The sequence below is a fragment of the Prunus mume genome, linkage group LG2, assembly GCF_029339155.1.
Source record: "Prunus mume cultivar Tortuosa linkage group LG2, ASM2933915v1, whole genome shotgun sequence".
Lineage (NCBI taxonomy): Eukaryota > Viridiplantae > Streptophyta > Magnoliopsida > Rosales > Rosaceae > Prunus > Prunus mume.
The window spans coordinates 15,311,390-15,326,715 of NC_142699.1; the positions used below are offsets into that span (position 1 = coordinate 15,311,390).

At 38.1% G+C, this 15,326-nt stretch overlaps 3 protein-coding genes across 3 annotated transcripts; all 3 read right to left on the bottom strand.

Annotated features, from left to right (window-relative positions):
* Window positions 1-33: 33 nt before the first annotated feature.
* On the bottom strand, window positions 34-4,739 carry LOC103321172 (TCP-1/cpn60 chaperonin family protein). The gene is made up of 12 exons (XM_008222955.2): window positions 4,610-4,739; window positions 4,304-4,340; window positions 4,151-4,207; window positions 3,391-3,456; window positions 3,167-3,278; window positions 2,815-2,943; window positions 2,521-2,592; window positions 2,129-2,244; window positions 1,947-2,023; window positions 1,247-1,732; window positions 603-918; window positions 34-456 (listed from the first exon to the last, which is right to left on the bottom strand). The coding sequence occupies exons 2-12, from the start codon at window positions 4,307-4,309 to the stop codon at window positions 310-312; spliced, it is 1,584 nt and encodes a 527-aa protein (XP_008221177.2). The 5' UTR covers window positions 4,310-4,340; window positions 4,610-4,739; the 3' UTR covers window positions 34-309.
* A 1,872-nt stretch (window positions 4,740-6,611) lies between these two features.
* Window positions 6,612-11,592, bottom strand: SKS5 (SKU5 similar 5). The gene is given in 9 exon segments (XM_008222953.3): window positions 6,612-7,142; window positions 7,250-7,328; window positions 7,415-7,551; window positions 7,553-8,127; window positions 8,220-8,322; window positions 9,279-9,382; window positions 9,385-9,548; window positions 10,860-10,969; window positions 11,154-11,592. Coding segments are annotated over 9 exon segments (1,632 nt in total). The 5' UTR covers window positions 11,301-11,592; the 3' UTR covers window positions 6,612-6,929.
* Window positions 11,593-14,368: 2,776 nt separating this feature from the next.
* LOC103321169 (uncharacterized) lies at window positions 14,369-15,144 on the bottom strand. Its single transcript, XM_008222951.3, has one exon. It carries the CDS (start codon window positions 15,016-15,018, stop codon window positions 14,698-14,700), a length of 321 nt encoding a protein of 106 aa, XP_008221173.2. The 5' UTR covers window positions 15,019-15,144; the 3' UTR covers window positions 14,369-14,697.
* Between the last annotated feature and the right edge of the window lie 182 nt (window positions 15,145-15,326).

The window sequence follows — 15,326 nt, forward strand, 5'->3', positions numbered from 1 at the left end:
CGAATGATAGTTATAGTTGAGAAGAGAAACGTATAACAGAGAAATCATGAAATTAATACTCTGCAAAAGGGGAAAAAAAGAAAACAAAAACAAAGCACCCCCCACCGGCCTTCTTCACGAAAACTAGATAGAAATCCAAAATTAAGACTCATATCCAAAATTACGACCGTATCGAAAACTCATTTCTCCAAAACTTTAAATCCCATCTTCTAACAATAACATAAACATCCAAATCATACATAAACTATGCCAAGACAAGGGCAGACGTCAAAATACATTTGTTTCTGGCAAATTGTTCTATCCAGCCTTTCACATTCTATCTTCTCTCTTCCGAGGTGCACATGTGATGATCTCATCAACTCTAAGAATCATCTCTGCAGCCTCTGTTGCAGACAGCAAGACAGCCTGCTTGACTTTAAATGATTCAGATATGCCTCGTTCTGCCATGTCTCCTACCTGCCAGAATGTCAAAAATTGCCAGGCATCAATTAACGATGACAATCCAGAAAAACGGATTGAAGAGGTTTCCAGGCATCATATACACCTAAAATGTCCTATTTCTGTTTTTTTTTTTTTTTCATTTTCTTTATTTGGGTACTTACAGCTCCAGAGATGACATCAATCCCCGCAGTGCATCCTTCTTTATGGTGCTCTGCGCGTAGCTTTGCAATCAACTCAGCACTGTCCAAACCAGCATTGTCAGCAATGATAGTAGGAATGGCTGAGAGTGCCCTCGAGAAAGCTTCAATAGCGTGAGATTTCTTTCCAGGAGTCTTCCTGGCTAGCTCATCAACTTCCTTTGCCATAATCATCTCAGGCCATCCACCTCCGAGTAAAACCCTGCTGTCATTGACTGTCTGAGACAGCACACACAAGGCATCATGCAGAGACCTCTCAGCCTCGTCAAGCACGTGATGACTGCCAAAGAAATACAAACATGTCATTACAAGTCAAAAAACTGTCAGACGAGAATCACATACTAATGGCAGAACTACCTGCCATTACAAGTCACAAAACTAATGCATGCAAACAAAATTTTGGGATTCCAAAGGGCGTGGATGCAGATAAAACCAATCAATAAAATTCAATTAATGAGGTCTTAACTGCCTCATGAACAAAAAGTTAAACTATGGCTGCATGCAAGATAAGTATTGAGAAATACTGTACTCCATTTCATGTTTTGAAACACACAAACCAAGTTTAAAATGCCGAACTGAATTGGCAGGGAACAAATATAAAAAAATACCTTGCCCCCCTCAACACTATTGTGCATGCCTGACCCAGTTCAACGCCAGAAAAGTGGATCAACTTGTCCTCACCGATCATAATTTCCTCAATGAGTTTGCAGTGCCCAAGCTTAACTGACTCTGGATTATCAAAAGTTGATGCAATTTCACCACCAGTTACTAAGGCCAAACGCTCAATCCCATCAAAATCAGCATGCTCAATTGCAAGTATTCCTGCATCTGCAAAGAGCTCCTCCGGGAAATTGTAGATCAACTGTCTGTTGACAAAACAGTTAATCCCGTGAGCTATTATCTTTTGCACTTTTTCTCTCATTTTTTCTTTCTCAGCCCCTTCAATTTCAGCAACCTTAGACATTGAGTCAACACGAACACGTGCCCCATATATTTTTACTTTGTCTGTGTCCATTGCTGTATTTGCAACCAAAATCTTCGCATTCTCTATGCGCTTGGGCTGACCAAGACCTATTTTCTTGTCAAGAATAAATCTGAACAAGAAAAACAGAAGTAACAAAGAAGACATGCATGAGAAAATAAGAACCAGCATATGTCTCCAAACAAAGAACAAAAAGAAATTTACAGATCATTTCATCTGTGCAGATAAATTGATAACAAAAGACACAAAGATCTCGAAGACTACATTATAGAAATCCCAAAATATTTGAGTTCATAAGAAGCTCAAATGTTCATTGCTCTTCTTACCCTTCATCTAAGAAAGAATCTTTCAGTGATCCCCCAGGCTTCTTTATAATTTGGATCGCCTCTAAGTTGGTACTCCCCTGCCATTGCAAACAGCCTTGTGAAACAACATGAAGATACAAGAAAAGTAATTGTTTGCAGCATGAAGATTGAACCTTAACTACCAAATGTTAAGTCATAATCACCTTTAGCCGCATTACAGCATCCACTGCTAGCTGTGCGAAGTGTTCCTTATCCTGAGAAAGAATTTTGGAGCTCAAAGTGGTCATTGCAATCTTCATTAGGTCTGACTTAAATTTCTCTGCACAATCCAGTGATGTCTTCAATTATTACAATAGCTCAAGGAAAATATAATGGAAGCACAACCAAGCAATTTCAGCAAGCAGTGTACATCAAGATCAAGCACATTGAACTCATTAACTAAACAGCATGCGCCTGAATAACTCATATCAGCAGTTGTGAAAATAAAGTTGATCCATGAAGAGATATAATTGGTGAATGATACAGAAGAAAAAGAGAAATCACTGAAGCCAAAATGGCGGCACTTAAATTCAAAATAATAAGCTGCAGTGAATACCAGAATCGGCCTTATTATCCACAACCTTCAGCAACAAAGCATCGCGAGCACATTCAGCTGCCATGCGATAACCTGACAATCAAACATACAGCATTTTTCACATGCATCACATAAGTAGTGTAAAGCTAAGATATGAACCTATTAACAAGTTCAGATACTGAAATGAAAATAAAGCTAAAGGGAAGTGTATAGGTTTTGGTCAACAGAAAACACAGAATCATATTTATACTCTCACTGTGTGTGAGAGAGAGAGAGGGAGAGAGAGAGATGTTCATGCAGAAACCTAGGACAAACCTGATATGATTGTCATTGGGTGAATCTTTGATGCAACGAGCTTTTCTGCCTCCCTTAAGAGTTCCCCAGCCAAAACAACAACAGAAGTTGTCCCATCACCAACCTCGTCATCTTGAACTTTTGAAATATCTGACTCGTGTATTAAAGATCATTACAAAATGCGATATGAAATCTATTTCCACCAGTCATGATTAATTTCAATAACTAGGTAGTTAAGACACATATAACTTGCAAACAAAGGCTTTGACCAAGTCCATAAATGTAAAACGATAACTCAACGGGACGAAGATTTCTACAACCTGTTATGATCACCATGAATATTCACTAATGTAAAATGCAATTATTAGGATACCGACAAGGACTTTAGCAGCTGCATTATCAATATGCAGAGCCTTTAAGATGGTGGCACCATCATTTGTAACAGTGACCACATGTCCTCTTCCTGTTGATTGGAGAATTTTATCCTGTCCAAATATATTCGCAAGAAAGTAACTAACACAAGTAGGAAAATGAAAATTAATGATATAAACACATGCATCTATTAGTTGGAAACACATGAAAGTAAAAGAAACTCACCATTCCCTTTGGCCCTAAGGTTGTCTTGACCAAGTCAGCAATTGCCATTGCACCCACAAATGACGCCTAAAACAATACAGATTATAGATAAGTTCAAAGAGGGATAAGTCAACTTCTATCCATAGTCATTTGAAATTCAAATCAACAAAACGAGATTGAATGTGCCTAACGTACACTGCCTATACTTAAAATTGAGCAATATTCAACTTAGTTGGGACAGTCGCAAATCTCAGAAGGGCATGGGAACAACTTTTTTTTTAATTGGAAAAGGGGAACACAAGTAATTAAATGCCAAACAGAAGATTCACTCCAATATTTGATTTGTACACACAAAATAAAACAAAAGGAGATCTTGTATGATGGCCACTCGTATGTTTAAGGTGTAATGCTTCATTCTTCCCAAAGGAATTTGAAAGGTCAACAGAATGTAAAGAAATAATGAGTAATACTTACTCAAACTCGAGGGATCGAGAAAATGTGAATAAAAGATATGCTTCTAGTCAATAATTTTATCCCATCCCGATTATTATTTAACAAACATTGCCTTGCAGTGAAGTAAAATCTTGCAATCTAAGCATGTACATATGTTTTAAAGAATAAACTGTCAGTCACTCTCAGAAAAACAACATTTTGCTTACTCTCCTGTGTGTCTGTTCTGGAATGTCCCTTGAACAAAGACATAAAAGGGGGGAAAATAACTGCAAGTGTTACAAGCAATTTTGTGCACGTAAATTAATACCGCAGAAAGTAGAAAACTCACCAGTCTAGCCCGCTCTCCTTTCTCCTCACTAGCTTCATCTTTGAAAATTCTCTCGACCTATATTCACCAATCAAAATCAAATAAAAATAATTCTGAAAATAAAACGTCAAAAAACAACACCCTGTATTGAATATTTATTAAACATTCACATACCGCCATGGAATAGATGTCAGATGACTTTAGCTGAAACCTGCAAGATCGCACAAATATAAAGTTCACAAAATGGAAAGAAAAAAAAAATGCGTTTAGCCAAACACAGAAGTCATGAACCAATTATAATGGCATAACCCTAAATCATATAACAAAGAAGCAACATTTCGGCCATTTTTCGCGTTACTTTTCACTTATTCTCCAGAGAACCAGAAAGAGAGAAGAGAGGAAAGCTGAAGTAAAGAAAAACTAAAGTAAAACCCTAAACCTCAAAATCTTAGGAACCCTATATCATGACCAAGAAACTACCTGATCTTAGAGAGAAAGCAAAGACAGGGAGGGCGAATAGAAAATCGGAGGATCTGGATCCCGCCCAAAAAACTGGTTTCGGCGTCGCAAAGAGGGTTTTACACTCTTTCTAAGTTGAAACTTGAAACAGCACTACCGGAGGAAAAGAGTGTGTAGTGGTTATTTATCGTTCTCAATGAACCGCATGTCTAATGTCCGCTGGTTGCCTGACTTTCAAAATGTGATCATCAAAGAATAAGAACGAACCGTTGGATTGGGAACGAGATGGGTGGGCCAGAGTGTTTTCTACGCGGTGATTGGAAATGAGAAATACCAACGCCCCAATGCCCTAGCCAGTTATAACTTACAAGTAACTTCACTTAACACTCTTTTGCGTAGTCTCGCGAAGGCGCAGGAAAGCACTATTGTATTTTTCTTTTCTTTACTTTTTACAAAAAAATAAATACACAATATGTTTCAGGTCATTTCAAGAGTTGAATTCGTACTTCGTTTCAATACTGAGGAAAAAAAATCATTTAATCAAGCGTTAATAGATTATGGGGTTAGATACTTTTTTTATCACTGGGTTTTATACGAAAATTCAATTTGGTCAATGAAAAAAATATTTAGCCAAATTGGTCATTATGTTTCTCAAATTTTGCAATTTATACATTCCGTTATATTTCGTTAGCTGCAGTATTTTTTTAGGAAGCACCTTCATTCTTATTCCTCTAATTGAATTAGTGTATATTGTGCTATTAGGGTTTAACAAATTGGGGAGAATTAGGTTGAAATCGAAATTGTGAGCTATAAGGAAATTCAAAGAACCAAACCAAATTAAAATGGAATGAACAACTTACCAATATATAATGGTTGATTACGTCTCCTTGCCATCCGGAGTCACAATATAGTTCTCACTCAATCGTTTTAGGCTTCAATATAGCATTCAATATGCAACCTTATACCTTATATAATTTCGATTTCATCCAAAGATTTTTCCTAAATTGTTAAACCCTAATAGCATAATATGCCCTAACTAGTGGAGTTAGAAAAAAAAGACTGAACGTGCTTCCTAAAAAATAAACTTTGAGCTTATTATAACAAGCTCATGCACACTATGTATTAGATAAAACAAGTTTGCGCTCATAAATAGATTTTTACCATTGAAAATTAACATCTGGCATAAAAAATGGTATGTTTTTTTTGTACAATAATGTTCCTCCACTATTCGCATCCACAGTTTCTCTTCATTGGTATTTTAATCAAAATTGCAAAATCCAACAAAGCTGATATATTTAAGGAGAAGCACATGAAATGTGTCTCTCCATAAAATCACATTTAGGGCTCATTTAGGAGTTTATGCTCATAAACATATCATTAATTATTTTTGGGAGAAGCACATGGAAGGTATTTCTCCATAAATAACTTAAAGTGATTATTTAGATAAGTGATTATTAACCTCTTCAAGATCACTCCCAAACGAGCCGTAACAAGTCACGACTAGTAGTGGCACGAAATGTTGCATCAACTCAACTTTTATTTTTTAAAATACACACAATAGTCTAAACTACAAAAGGACTGAGGTTTCTCACACACACACTACCAAAGTGTCATGAAGTTCGAACTTAAGACTACTGGTCTGTAAGTCAAAACCATTTTTCCCATTAGTTTAGACCTCATTGACTTAACTGAGCTTTTTTAAGCACTAAGGGTTGTGTCCTATGATATGATAATTGCTTATATTTATTTATAAATAAATGAGGTTGATGGCTCCAAATATTAACAAATAAAATAGGTTACCATATCATTTGGGATTTAAAAGATTGGGACATGAGTTGGTGAGTCATAAGACCCAAAAAAAAAAAAAGTTAATATAGGATAACCATGTAACAAGATTAACAAGTCACATGTTTTGAAAAAAGAAAAACAAGTCACATTAACCCTTAACTTCTATATATGCGATGACATGATGAATATAGCCGGTATATAATAAGTAGAAAAGGTAAGAATAAAAACGTTGAGATGAGGGGCAACTTGAGGGCGGGTCACCCCGGGCCTTACCATAAATAATTTAATTAGGTACATGAAAACCTCAAACAATAAGGGGGAATACAAAACGTGTTGTAAAAAAGAATGTGACCTCGAGCTGAGGTCCTTGACAATTGCAATGCTACATGTCCTCCGCGTTTGACATCATAAATAGTAGAACAAATTAGAAGAAGCAAGCAAACAGTAAGATACTGACGTTGTTCAATCTTGATGGATCCACTAAGCAAGCTAGCTAGATACTCACAGAACAGAACAGAGGAGGCCTTGTTCTTCCAAGTGTGGTGGCTTAAATTTAGAGGGGTCGTGTGCGTCGGCCAGCTGCTCTACCGCAAAGGCGTGCATTCTTGGGGATGGGGTATTCATCCCTAATGGAAGTTGAGGGAGTATAAACACGCAGGTATAATTGTTGTCCAAGGTATTGCCGTGCCCAAAACTCAGTCCTCAAGTTCCACATTCCTACGTTATCAAGTGCTACATATATTGCCGTCCATGACTTGGGATACACCTGCACTCACCATTCACCCATCCAATCCAATCCAATCCAATCCAATCCATCAATATTCTATCTATAATATATATCAAACATACAGAAGAAGAAGAAGAAGTAATCACCTGAATGGTGCAACGTGAAACTGCATCTCTGAGATTGTACTCTTTCCTGCTATTGGGCGTCCACTGCCCTCCATCCAAACTGCAACCAATATTCATTCAATGCATTTATTAATGATCAAGTCAAGAAACCAAAACTGAAGAATTGTGTGTGTATGGAGTGCTTACCCAACAACAAAGAAAGAGTAACCATCAAGATGCCAGCTCTGAATGATGTCTTCGTTGTTTTGGAACACAAATTCGACGAAGGTTCTGTAATCAGCACCCAAGACGGAGGTGTCAAGGTACAATCCCCCGCCAGTAGGGCCTGTCAGAGATGCTTCCCACGCGGAAAACTCCTCCAATTTTGAAGTAGTCCGCCAGCTTGAGGGGTGTGTCTGCCGGGACAAACGACACACTATTCACTCCATATCTTTGCTTGCCATTCACTTGACCGGCAGAATTTTCCAGCACGTAAGTCTTGGTTGTGTTAATCAGTCCATAGTGGTAGGAACCCTGTGGGTTTGGCCTGGGTCCACTTGCTGTAAGATTGGTCCTGATAGAGCGGGCCTGGTTCAAAGACCAGTCAACTTGGATGGTAGGTCCACCGGGGGGTGGGCCAGAGACTCGGCCAGCAGAGTTGGTGTAATGAAGAGTGCCGGTGGTGGTGAGGATCGGAGTGGTGAAACGAGAGGAAGCCACAATGTAGTAGTCTTGCCCGGGCTGATCAGCGGTTACTAGAACGGAGTAAGATTGGCCCACGTGTACATCAAGCGATGAGTAGGTGGTTTGCAGGGTGTGTGTTCCCTCCACTTCTACCAGCTTCAAATTGTGGTTTTGAATTCGGAAGTTGAGGGAGTGTTGCAACCCAACGTTGGATATTCTCAGCCTGTAAGTTTTGCCTGCAATGCAATGCATATATAATCAATGCACTTATTAAGGAAATCTTAGCTAGGCTTAATGATATTAAAATTTGGAAGCAATGGAAGCACACCTTGTTCGAAATTAAGAGAAAATCCACCGGGCCCGCGACCGTTGATAAGGATTCCATCAGGGAAAGGCAGCTTCTTACCGGCGTCCAGATGAGCCCTCAAGCTCTGTACGAGACAACACCAACACCAACATTAACATTCATTCATTTGATCCAAATGCCTAATTGTTGGGCTCTAGAGTCTACACAACCAAACACCTCGCAGGCCCAAACTGTGTGTTTTATCTTTTCTCCACCTATGTTTTGTTTTGGTAGTTTCCGACATCTGACATTTGGCTACTGAGATTTACTGTTTGGAATTATTAGCTTCAATTTTAAGTCACCAACTTCCACTTGGTATAGTGCTGCTATTTCTTCCCCAATCTTCAAAAGGGTTCCAAATGCAAATAGTGACCCACAGGACAATAAAACATGGCTACACTACATGTAACATTAAGACAAACGGTGAGACCATGGGCCATTGGGCGTGGGTGGGCAGATGAAGGAAGGTGACTCGGACTATACTGCGTCCGTGGTCCAACATAACATGTGCCCACATAGTTATCCCCAGCCCGCATACCAACAAGGTATACTCTAAAAATATAAAAAATAATCATAGCAACAGCTGCCCAAAAAAATGTCGTATCTTCCAGACCCGTAAACCACAAAATCACTGAAACAAAAACGTATAATTCGAGATGCTTTCTCATTATTAAACGCAAGAAAATAAAAGAAAAAGGCTGTATTACCGACACAAGATCACAGATGTCAAACAGGTCCAGCTGTCCAGAGATAGAAAGGTAAACATGCCACCGACGGACGCAATCGTTTTATTTTTATTTTCTTAAAAAAATGTGCGAAACGAGACTATACGACCAGAAACACCAGAACAACTTATATGAAATGGAATAGTCGGTTTGAGAAAAAGTTATCAAGCGTAATATATCTTGATTGATTGAAAATAGCAAAATAGTATTATCTCTATTTTATATAAGTATTTTTCAAGAACACATAATTAAATGTTTGACTTGATAATTAAAAAAAGAAAATGTTAAAAGAAGAGAAAAGATAAGAAAGGTTTACCGTGTGATTAGACTTGTACCAATCCCCAATAAGAACAGTATAATCACCAGCTGGATCAGGGAAAGGGACGGGAATTCTGGGCCTGCTGAGAATTCGGATGCCCCAAAACCACCAGCAGCCTTGTGGAACGCAAGAGATGGGAAATAGTAGAAACTCCCAATTTGATCCTTGACTTGTAGAATGTAGGTAAAGTTCCTCCCTGGTGGTATTGGACATGTTGTTCCGTAAACGCCGTCCTCAAATGAATTCCTTCTCTGTTGAATTCCATTCCTATATTTACACACAGTACAGTACAATAATAACCATATTAAACTCCAAATTACATAAACTAATTTTTTTGTTTAATTTACCAAGATCCTCTCCTTTTTATTCAATCTAATTACTTGCTTCTTATGGTATATGGATAGACAACTCTGCTTATTTTATAGCCACAATAAAAGGATTAAGTCCCAAGGGGCGCAAAGGGACAATTAATCACTCAGTTGTTCTTTTGTGGTTAAAACCTAAATTTACTTAATTATTTACCTTTTGGTACAAACATACAATGCATTCAAGAGACTTAATTATTATTATTTTCCAACCAGTCAAGAGACTTTTAATATTTTCTGATTACCATACTCTGCTGTTCTTTTTATTTAGAACAAAAAAATCGCAAAAAGAAAATAGAAAAAGAAAAAGATCATTGGCAATAGCATGTGCTCCAAAGTCCAAATTTACATAATTGAGCAATTGATTTTGTCGGGTCCTGTTTTTATTTTTTCTTTCGTCTAGCTGACCCAACTAATGGTAGGGTTTCCAGTCCCCAGAAAAGAAAAAAAAACTTAATGGAAGGAAGGGGACATGAGCCGCATGATTAGTTATGTAGATGAGGTAGGAAGGGTGATTAAATGCTTGGGCTCCGCAATTGCTGTCGCGTAATTTAATCATGGAATAGGATTAGACAAGACTCCCTTCCTAATTTCTACATGTAGTGGTATTAGTACTAGTACTATATTAGATCCCTTCCCTTACAATTATTAATAACGGTGACCGGATCAGATCCATGCCCACCCCTCCTCATCAACTAGAGAGAGTCGTGCAAAATCTTAAATCCGGATCTAACTTCAAACTCATGAATCACACTGAAACCCAAATCCAAATGGAACTTCAATTCTTTATTGTTCTTTTTTAAGTGGCATATACACGATTCTGATACGCCGCAAATGCACAGAAAAAAAAAAAAAAGAAAAAGAATTGAGAGACAAATGTGGGCTCAGCATTAGGCAGGTGGCCCTTGCTTGCTACTTCCTCTGCTAGCTGTAATATGATATGAATCACATGACGCCTATTTACAGTAACGAAATGTCCTAACCTCGCACTCCAATCAAAGGTTTATAATACTTATAATAAGGGCAGAATGAATAGGGCAATCTTGTCTTTTTCACACATTCCCTATACGATATAAGACATAAGATATTATAAGCCAAGCCTATTAAGTTATTAACAAATATTAATTTCATTTTGGGGGTGATAATGTTTGCACTTAGCAGAGAGCCAGAGTAGCGAGGAAAGAAAAAGAGAGTGGTGGAGTGGAGTGTGTACCAGGAGATGAGAAATGGCTCGTCCAAGCTGTTGAAGACATTGATGATGAGATTGTCATTAGTAACAGAGTGGATATCTGGGCCTGGGAATTGACCATTGATGAGTATCCCCTGAAGAAAAACAAGAACAAGGAACAACAGATCGGATCCATTTTAACCAGATCAGACTCAGAAATCAAATAGATCGTGTACGCATACATAGTGTAGTACATCTCCTAAATTTTTAAAAATAAATAATTAAAATTAAAATGTGCAAGGAAATCATCATTAAAAATAATTATAGATTTGAACAAACCTTTTGGCGCACACCAAGTGGGTAGATGTCGCCATAAGTAACATTCCATTCAAAGAACTTATACGGATCTTCAGCAGCGACAATGGAAAACAGAGCAGTGAGACATAGCAGTGCGGAAACCGCAGCTCCCGCAAAGTTGAGAGACATTTTATGTGCGAGGGAGGGAGGGAGCCTTACTTACTAAGGCTTTAAGCCAATGACTCTGTCTGTCTCTATGAGAGAGAGAGAGAGAGAGAGAGAGAGAGAGAGAGAGAGAGTATAAATACTTGTGTAGTGTTTGGCTCTTTGGTGTGTTGTATTGGATTGGAATGGTTGGACTTAGGAAAAAGCTACATAATAGCAGGGAGCGTGTTTGAGAGTTTAAAACAAGGGAGGGGAAGGAAGGAGAAGGGAAGAAGAGTGAACGATGATGATGACATTCAGCATGGGACGTATTTAAGTGCGGTACAGAAAGAAAGGAAGGGTGAGATGTAGCCTCGCCGCGAGGAAAACAAAAGAGAGGGAAAGTTAATAAATAAATAAATATTTTTTAATTGGAAATAAAAAGAAAATTGCGGTGTCGGTGGTTTTTTGTTACATTACTATTTATAATTGATTATTATTATTATTATATATGGTGTATGAATTGAATAAAGGCATACCAAGTTTGAGTTTGATTGAATTGTGTGGGTGTGTCTGCCACATGGGGTTGGGTTGGTTTTTGTATTTGCGACTCTGTGACGAATGTGTTGTGCTGTGTGTGAGAGCGAAGGGTGGAGGTTTCGTTTTGGCGCCATCCTCCTCCTGAGATGAGAGTGATGAGAGTAACAGCAGAGTAGTAGGGCCCTGATTATTGTCATTAATCAGTCATTAGTCAACTCAACCATTTCCTCTCCAACTTCCGCTTCCAACGAGGAGGGCCTCTTTTTATTTGAATTGCATTGCGAAGTTATTAACTTAAATAGATTAAATTACATGACTCTGTATATAATAGTCAATGGAGTCATGAATCTCACACGCTAGACCCTACCCACCTCCACTTCCAATTTATACATAGGCAGCCGCCGACGGGCTTTATTTTTCTTGTCATGGCATGGCAGTTCTAACGAAATTTCCTACTTCCTTCAATGAATTAAGCAGCTCTCATAAACAAAACCAGTTCAATTCAAAATTCGAGTAGTGATAAATAATAAACAAAAGTGAATATCCACCCAAAAATTCACTTTGTTTCTCTCTCTAGTTATTGACATGAAACTTTCTTGTCTCCGATGGCATATGGAATTAAAAGAACGAAATAGAAAAGTATCGCAAGTTAACTGAATTGGGACTCGGTTGTTTGCAACATTCATTCACGTGACAGACTTGAATGACACTCACTCGATTGGGTATTGGCGTTTATGTCAACGCTTTTACATATCCACACACACACAGGATGAGAATTGTGCTCAAAGCTATCTTGTTAGATTATGACACCTCATTTTTTAATTTTCATGTGTGACTAATCTCACATTTTTATTTTTAGTACTGAATTGACTTATTTGATGTCTACACTACACTACAGGCTACATCATTCTGAGACTCCTATGACCTATCCTATTACAGATGCGTGCATAGTATACAATCCCAACAATCAGACCAGGTTTCTAACTTCTAAGGAAGCCAGGAAAATTGGAAGGAGATTTTCTCACTTAAAATTAAAAACCCCCAAATTTAGGAAAAGTCAAAAAGCAACATGCTTACGCGGTTTCTAATTGAAATTCAAATGCAGTTCAAAAGTATACAAATTGATGATGATGCTCCCCTGGCTGGGTAGTAGGTCCCTTCAACCGTGATTAGTGGGCATGTTGAACTCAAACCATACACCACGTAGCCATCAAATCTATGTCCTCCCCCTAAGGGTAACACAGCTGTAGACTCTAGTGTATGACGATAACATTATTGACATGAAAAAGATTTAAGACGTATGCGGGACTCATAATCATGAAAAAGCAACACATGCACGCATTCCTCTCAAATCTCAATCAACGTCCTAACGCTACAGACTTGCAGTGCAATTAAGTTGAGCAAAGCAATCATATGAATTCCAAAAGCTATAACAATGATTGATTCTTCACTCCTCGTTCATATTCATTTCAGCTCAAGTTTTAAAAATTCAAATTTGATCACACTTCTTTTTGACTCTTTCGGTAAACTGAGATGCCTTGCAAGTTGCAACCCAATAACCTATATCATCATCATCATCATCATCATCAAGAATCAAGATAAGCATCATGTGTAACAGCAGGGAATCCTCACAACACGACACTCTGCAACCCAAGTAAAATAATACACTTTCCAAATTCTAACATTCTAATCTTTTATATGAGAAGAGAGCCTAACCCCAACCAATCGCTTCAATGTATTTATTCTATTGAAGGCTCATATCTAAACAGAGAATCCTCATCGCCCAGAGTAGTTGAGACGCAAGACAAAGCAATTTGCAGCCACATACAAAACGACATCTATAGTTATTAACGAAAGAAGAAGAAAAAAACCCTCAATGGTCCAATACACAGGCTAACAAAAGATTAGCGCGGATTGAACGTACAACACAAATAAGTTTAACAATTCAACTCAAGCTGTAGCTTTCACAAGTAACAAAAGAATTGTCCTACATGGTTGGACCATCCTTTAGATGTAGGACGCACACATATTTATGGAAGAATGCCCTACAAACCATAGTAGAACACACATTTTGAATATATGGGCAAATGAAGAAAGAAAAAAAAAAGGGATAAAGACGCTTATGCAGAGTCAAATCTATTTTTACTCTTCCGAATGAGTGATAACTTTCACATTTGTGAAGGGATTCTTAATTGCTTAATGCAACATCCGCTGGCTACTTGAGGATCACTAGGAAACATGAAACTGAAACAGACTTCGTTTGCTTGTTTCGTCTGTCCAAGAGGTTTCATAACCAAAATGCAAGACCCTTAACTTTACTTGGAAATTGTTCAAAATCAAAGCCAAACAACATTTTTCCATGGAAGGTATCTTCAAAAAGAAACCCCCAAAACTTATGAAAACAGACAACATAACCAAATCCTTCAGCAGGATCAGAATGAACAGAACATTTGAATCCCAAGCTCCAAGCAAACCACTCAAACAATCAATTCATCAATTATCTCGAACTTAATTCATATCACCTATAAACACGGAGCAAATGCAAGAAACCTAACCAAACAATGTAAACCATATTCACGCACAATGAAAAAGAAAATGTAAATTAAGCTCAGTGTTCAACAATTTATTTGAAAGATTACTTCCTTGTCACGTTCCACTAAACAAACTAACCTAAGCGAAAATCGATCACGAAACAGTATACAGTCTGCGTCAAAATCCTAAACTCACAGGAATACGAAATAAGGATACAAAACCCTAGGTTGACAACAAGTAAGAAACAAGAAACCACTGAATTGAGCATCCAATTTATCAAATTCGGGTTAAATTTCGCATCCCTTTCCGAATAACTACCTAGAGTGACGAGAAAGAGAAGGAATCCTCAGAACATCAACTCACAGTGCGATCACTCTCGTTCGCCAAAGAGAAGGCGAAGCCTAGAAGCGAAGAGACCACTGGGCTCGAGAGAGGCCTCGTGGAGGAGATCGCGCTTTATGTTGTTCATGCGGTTGGCAAGGGCTTCTTGCTCCTCCTTAAGAGCCGAGGTGTCCTCGCGAAGATCGTGGAGGCGATACTTTTGGCCCAGCGATCTGACGCTCAGCAGCAAAATTCCAGTCATTGCGAAGAACTGAATGAAGCTGTCCTTCCGCTTCATAGCGGTTGCAATAAAACCCAGCGACTTCGCTGGGTTTTGGGCGGCTGAGCTTGGCGGTGCCGATGATGCCATAACGACGTAAATTTAGACTGTTACTCAGAGCGCTGCGAGAGCGAGACGACACCCCAAATAAAATATGAGGCTTAAATATGCAGCTTTTTTTTTCTTCAAGGAAAATATATGGGACAGGCAGCTATTGTTTTCAGATTATTTTTTTTCAATTTCTTCTTATCAGCAATTTTTAAGGATTATTTCTTTTTAAGAACAGAAATGACATCCCTGGTTTCAAAACAAGTGTTTTTTATTTTTTTTTTTTTTTATTTTATGGTTTGGCAAATTGAAACTTTTTTTTGCCTAGCTCTTCCTGTTTTTTTTTTCTT

Bases quoted from the DNA above. Each gene is read 5' to 3' on its own strand.
- LOC103321172 (XM_008222955.2), bottom strand. The intron at 2,944-3,166 runs GTATCCTAATAA...TACACGAGTCAG, and splicing joins AGCTGCTAAAGTCCTTGTCG to ATATTTCAAAAGTTCAAGAT. The intron at 2,024-2,128 runs GTGATTATGACT...TTGCAATGGCAG, and splicing joins ATGCTGTAATGCGGCTAAAG to GGGAGTACCAACTTAGAGGC.
- LOC103321169 (XM_008222951.3), bottom strand. From the start codon at position 15,018: ATGGCATCATCGGCACCGCCAAGCTCAGCCGCCCAAAACCCAGCGAAG.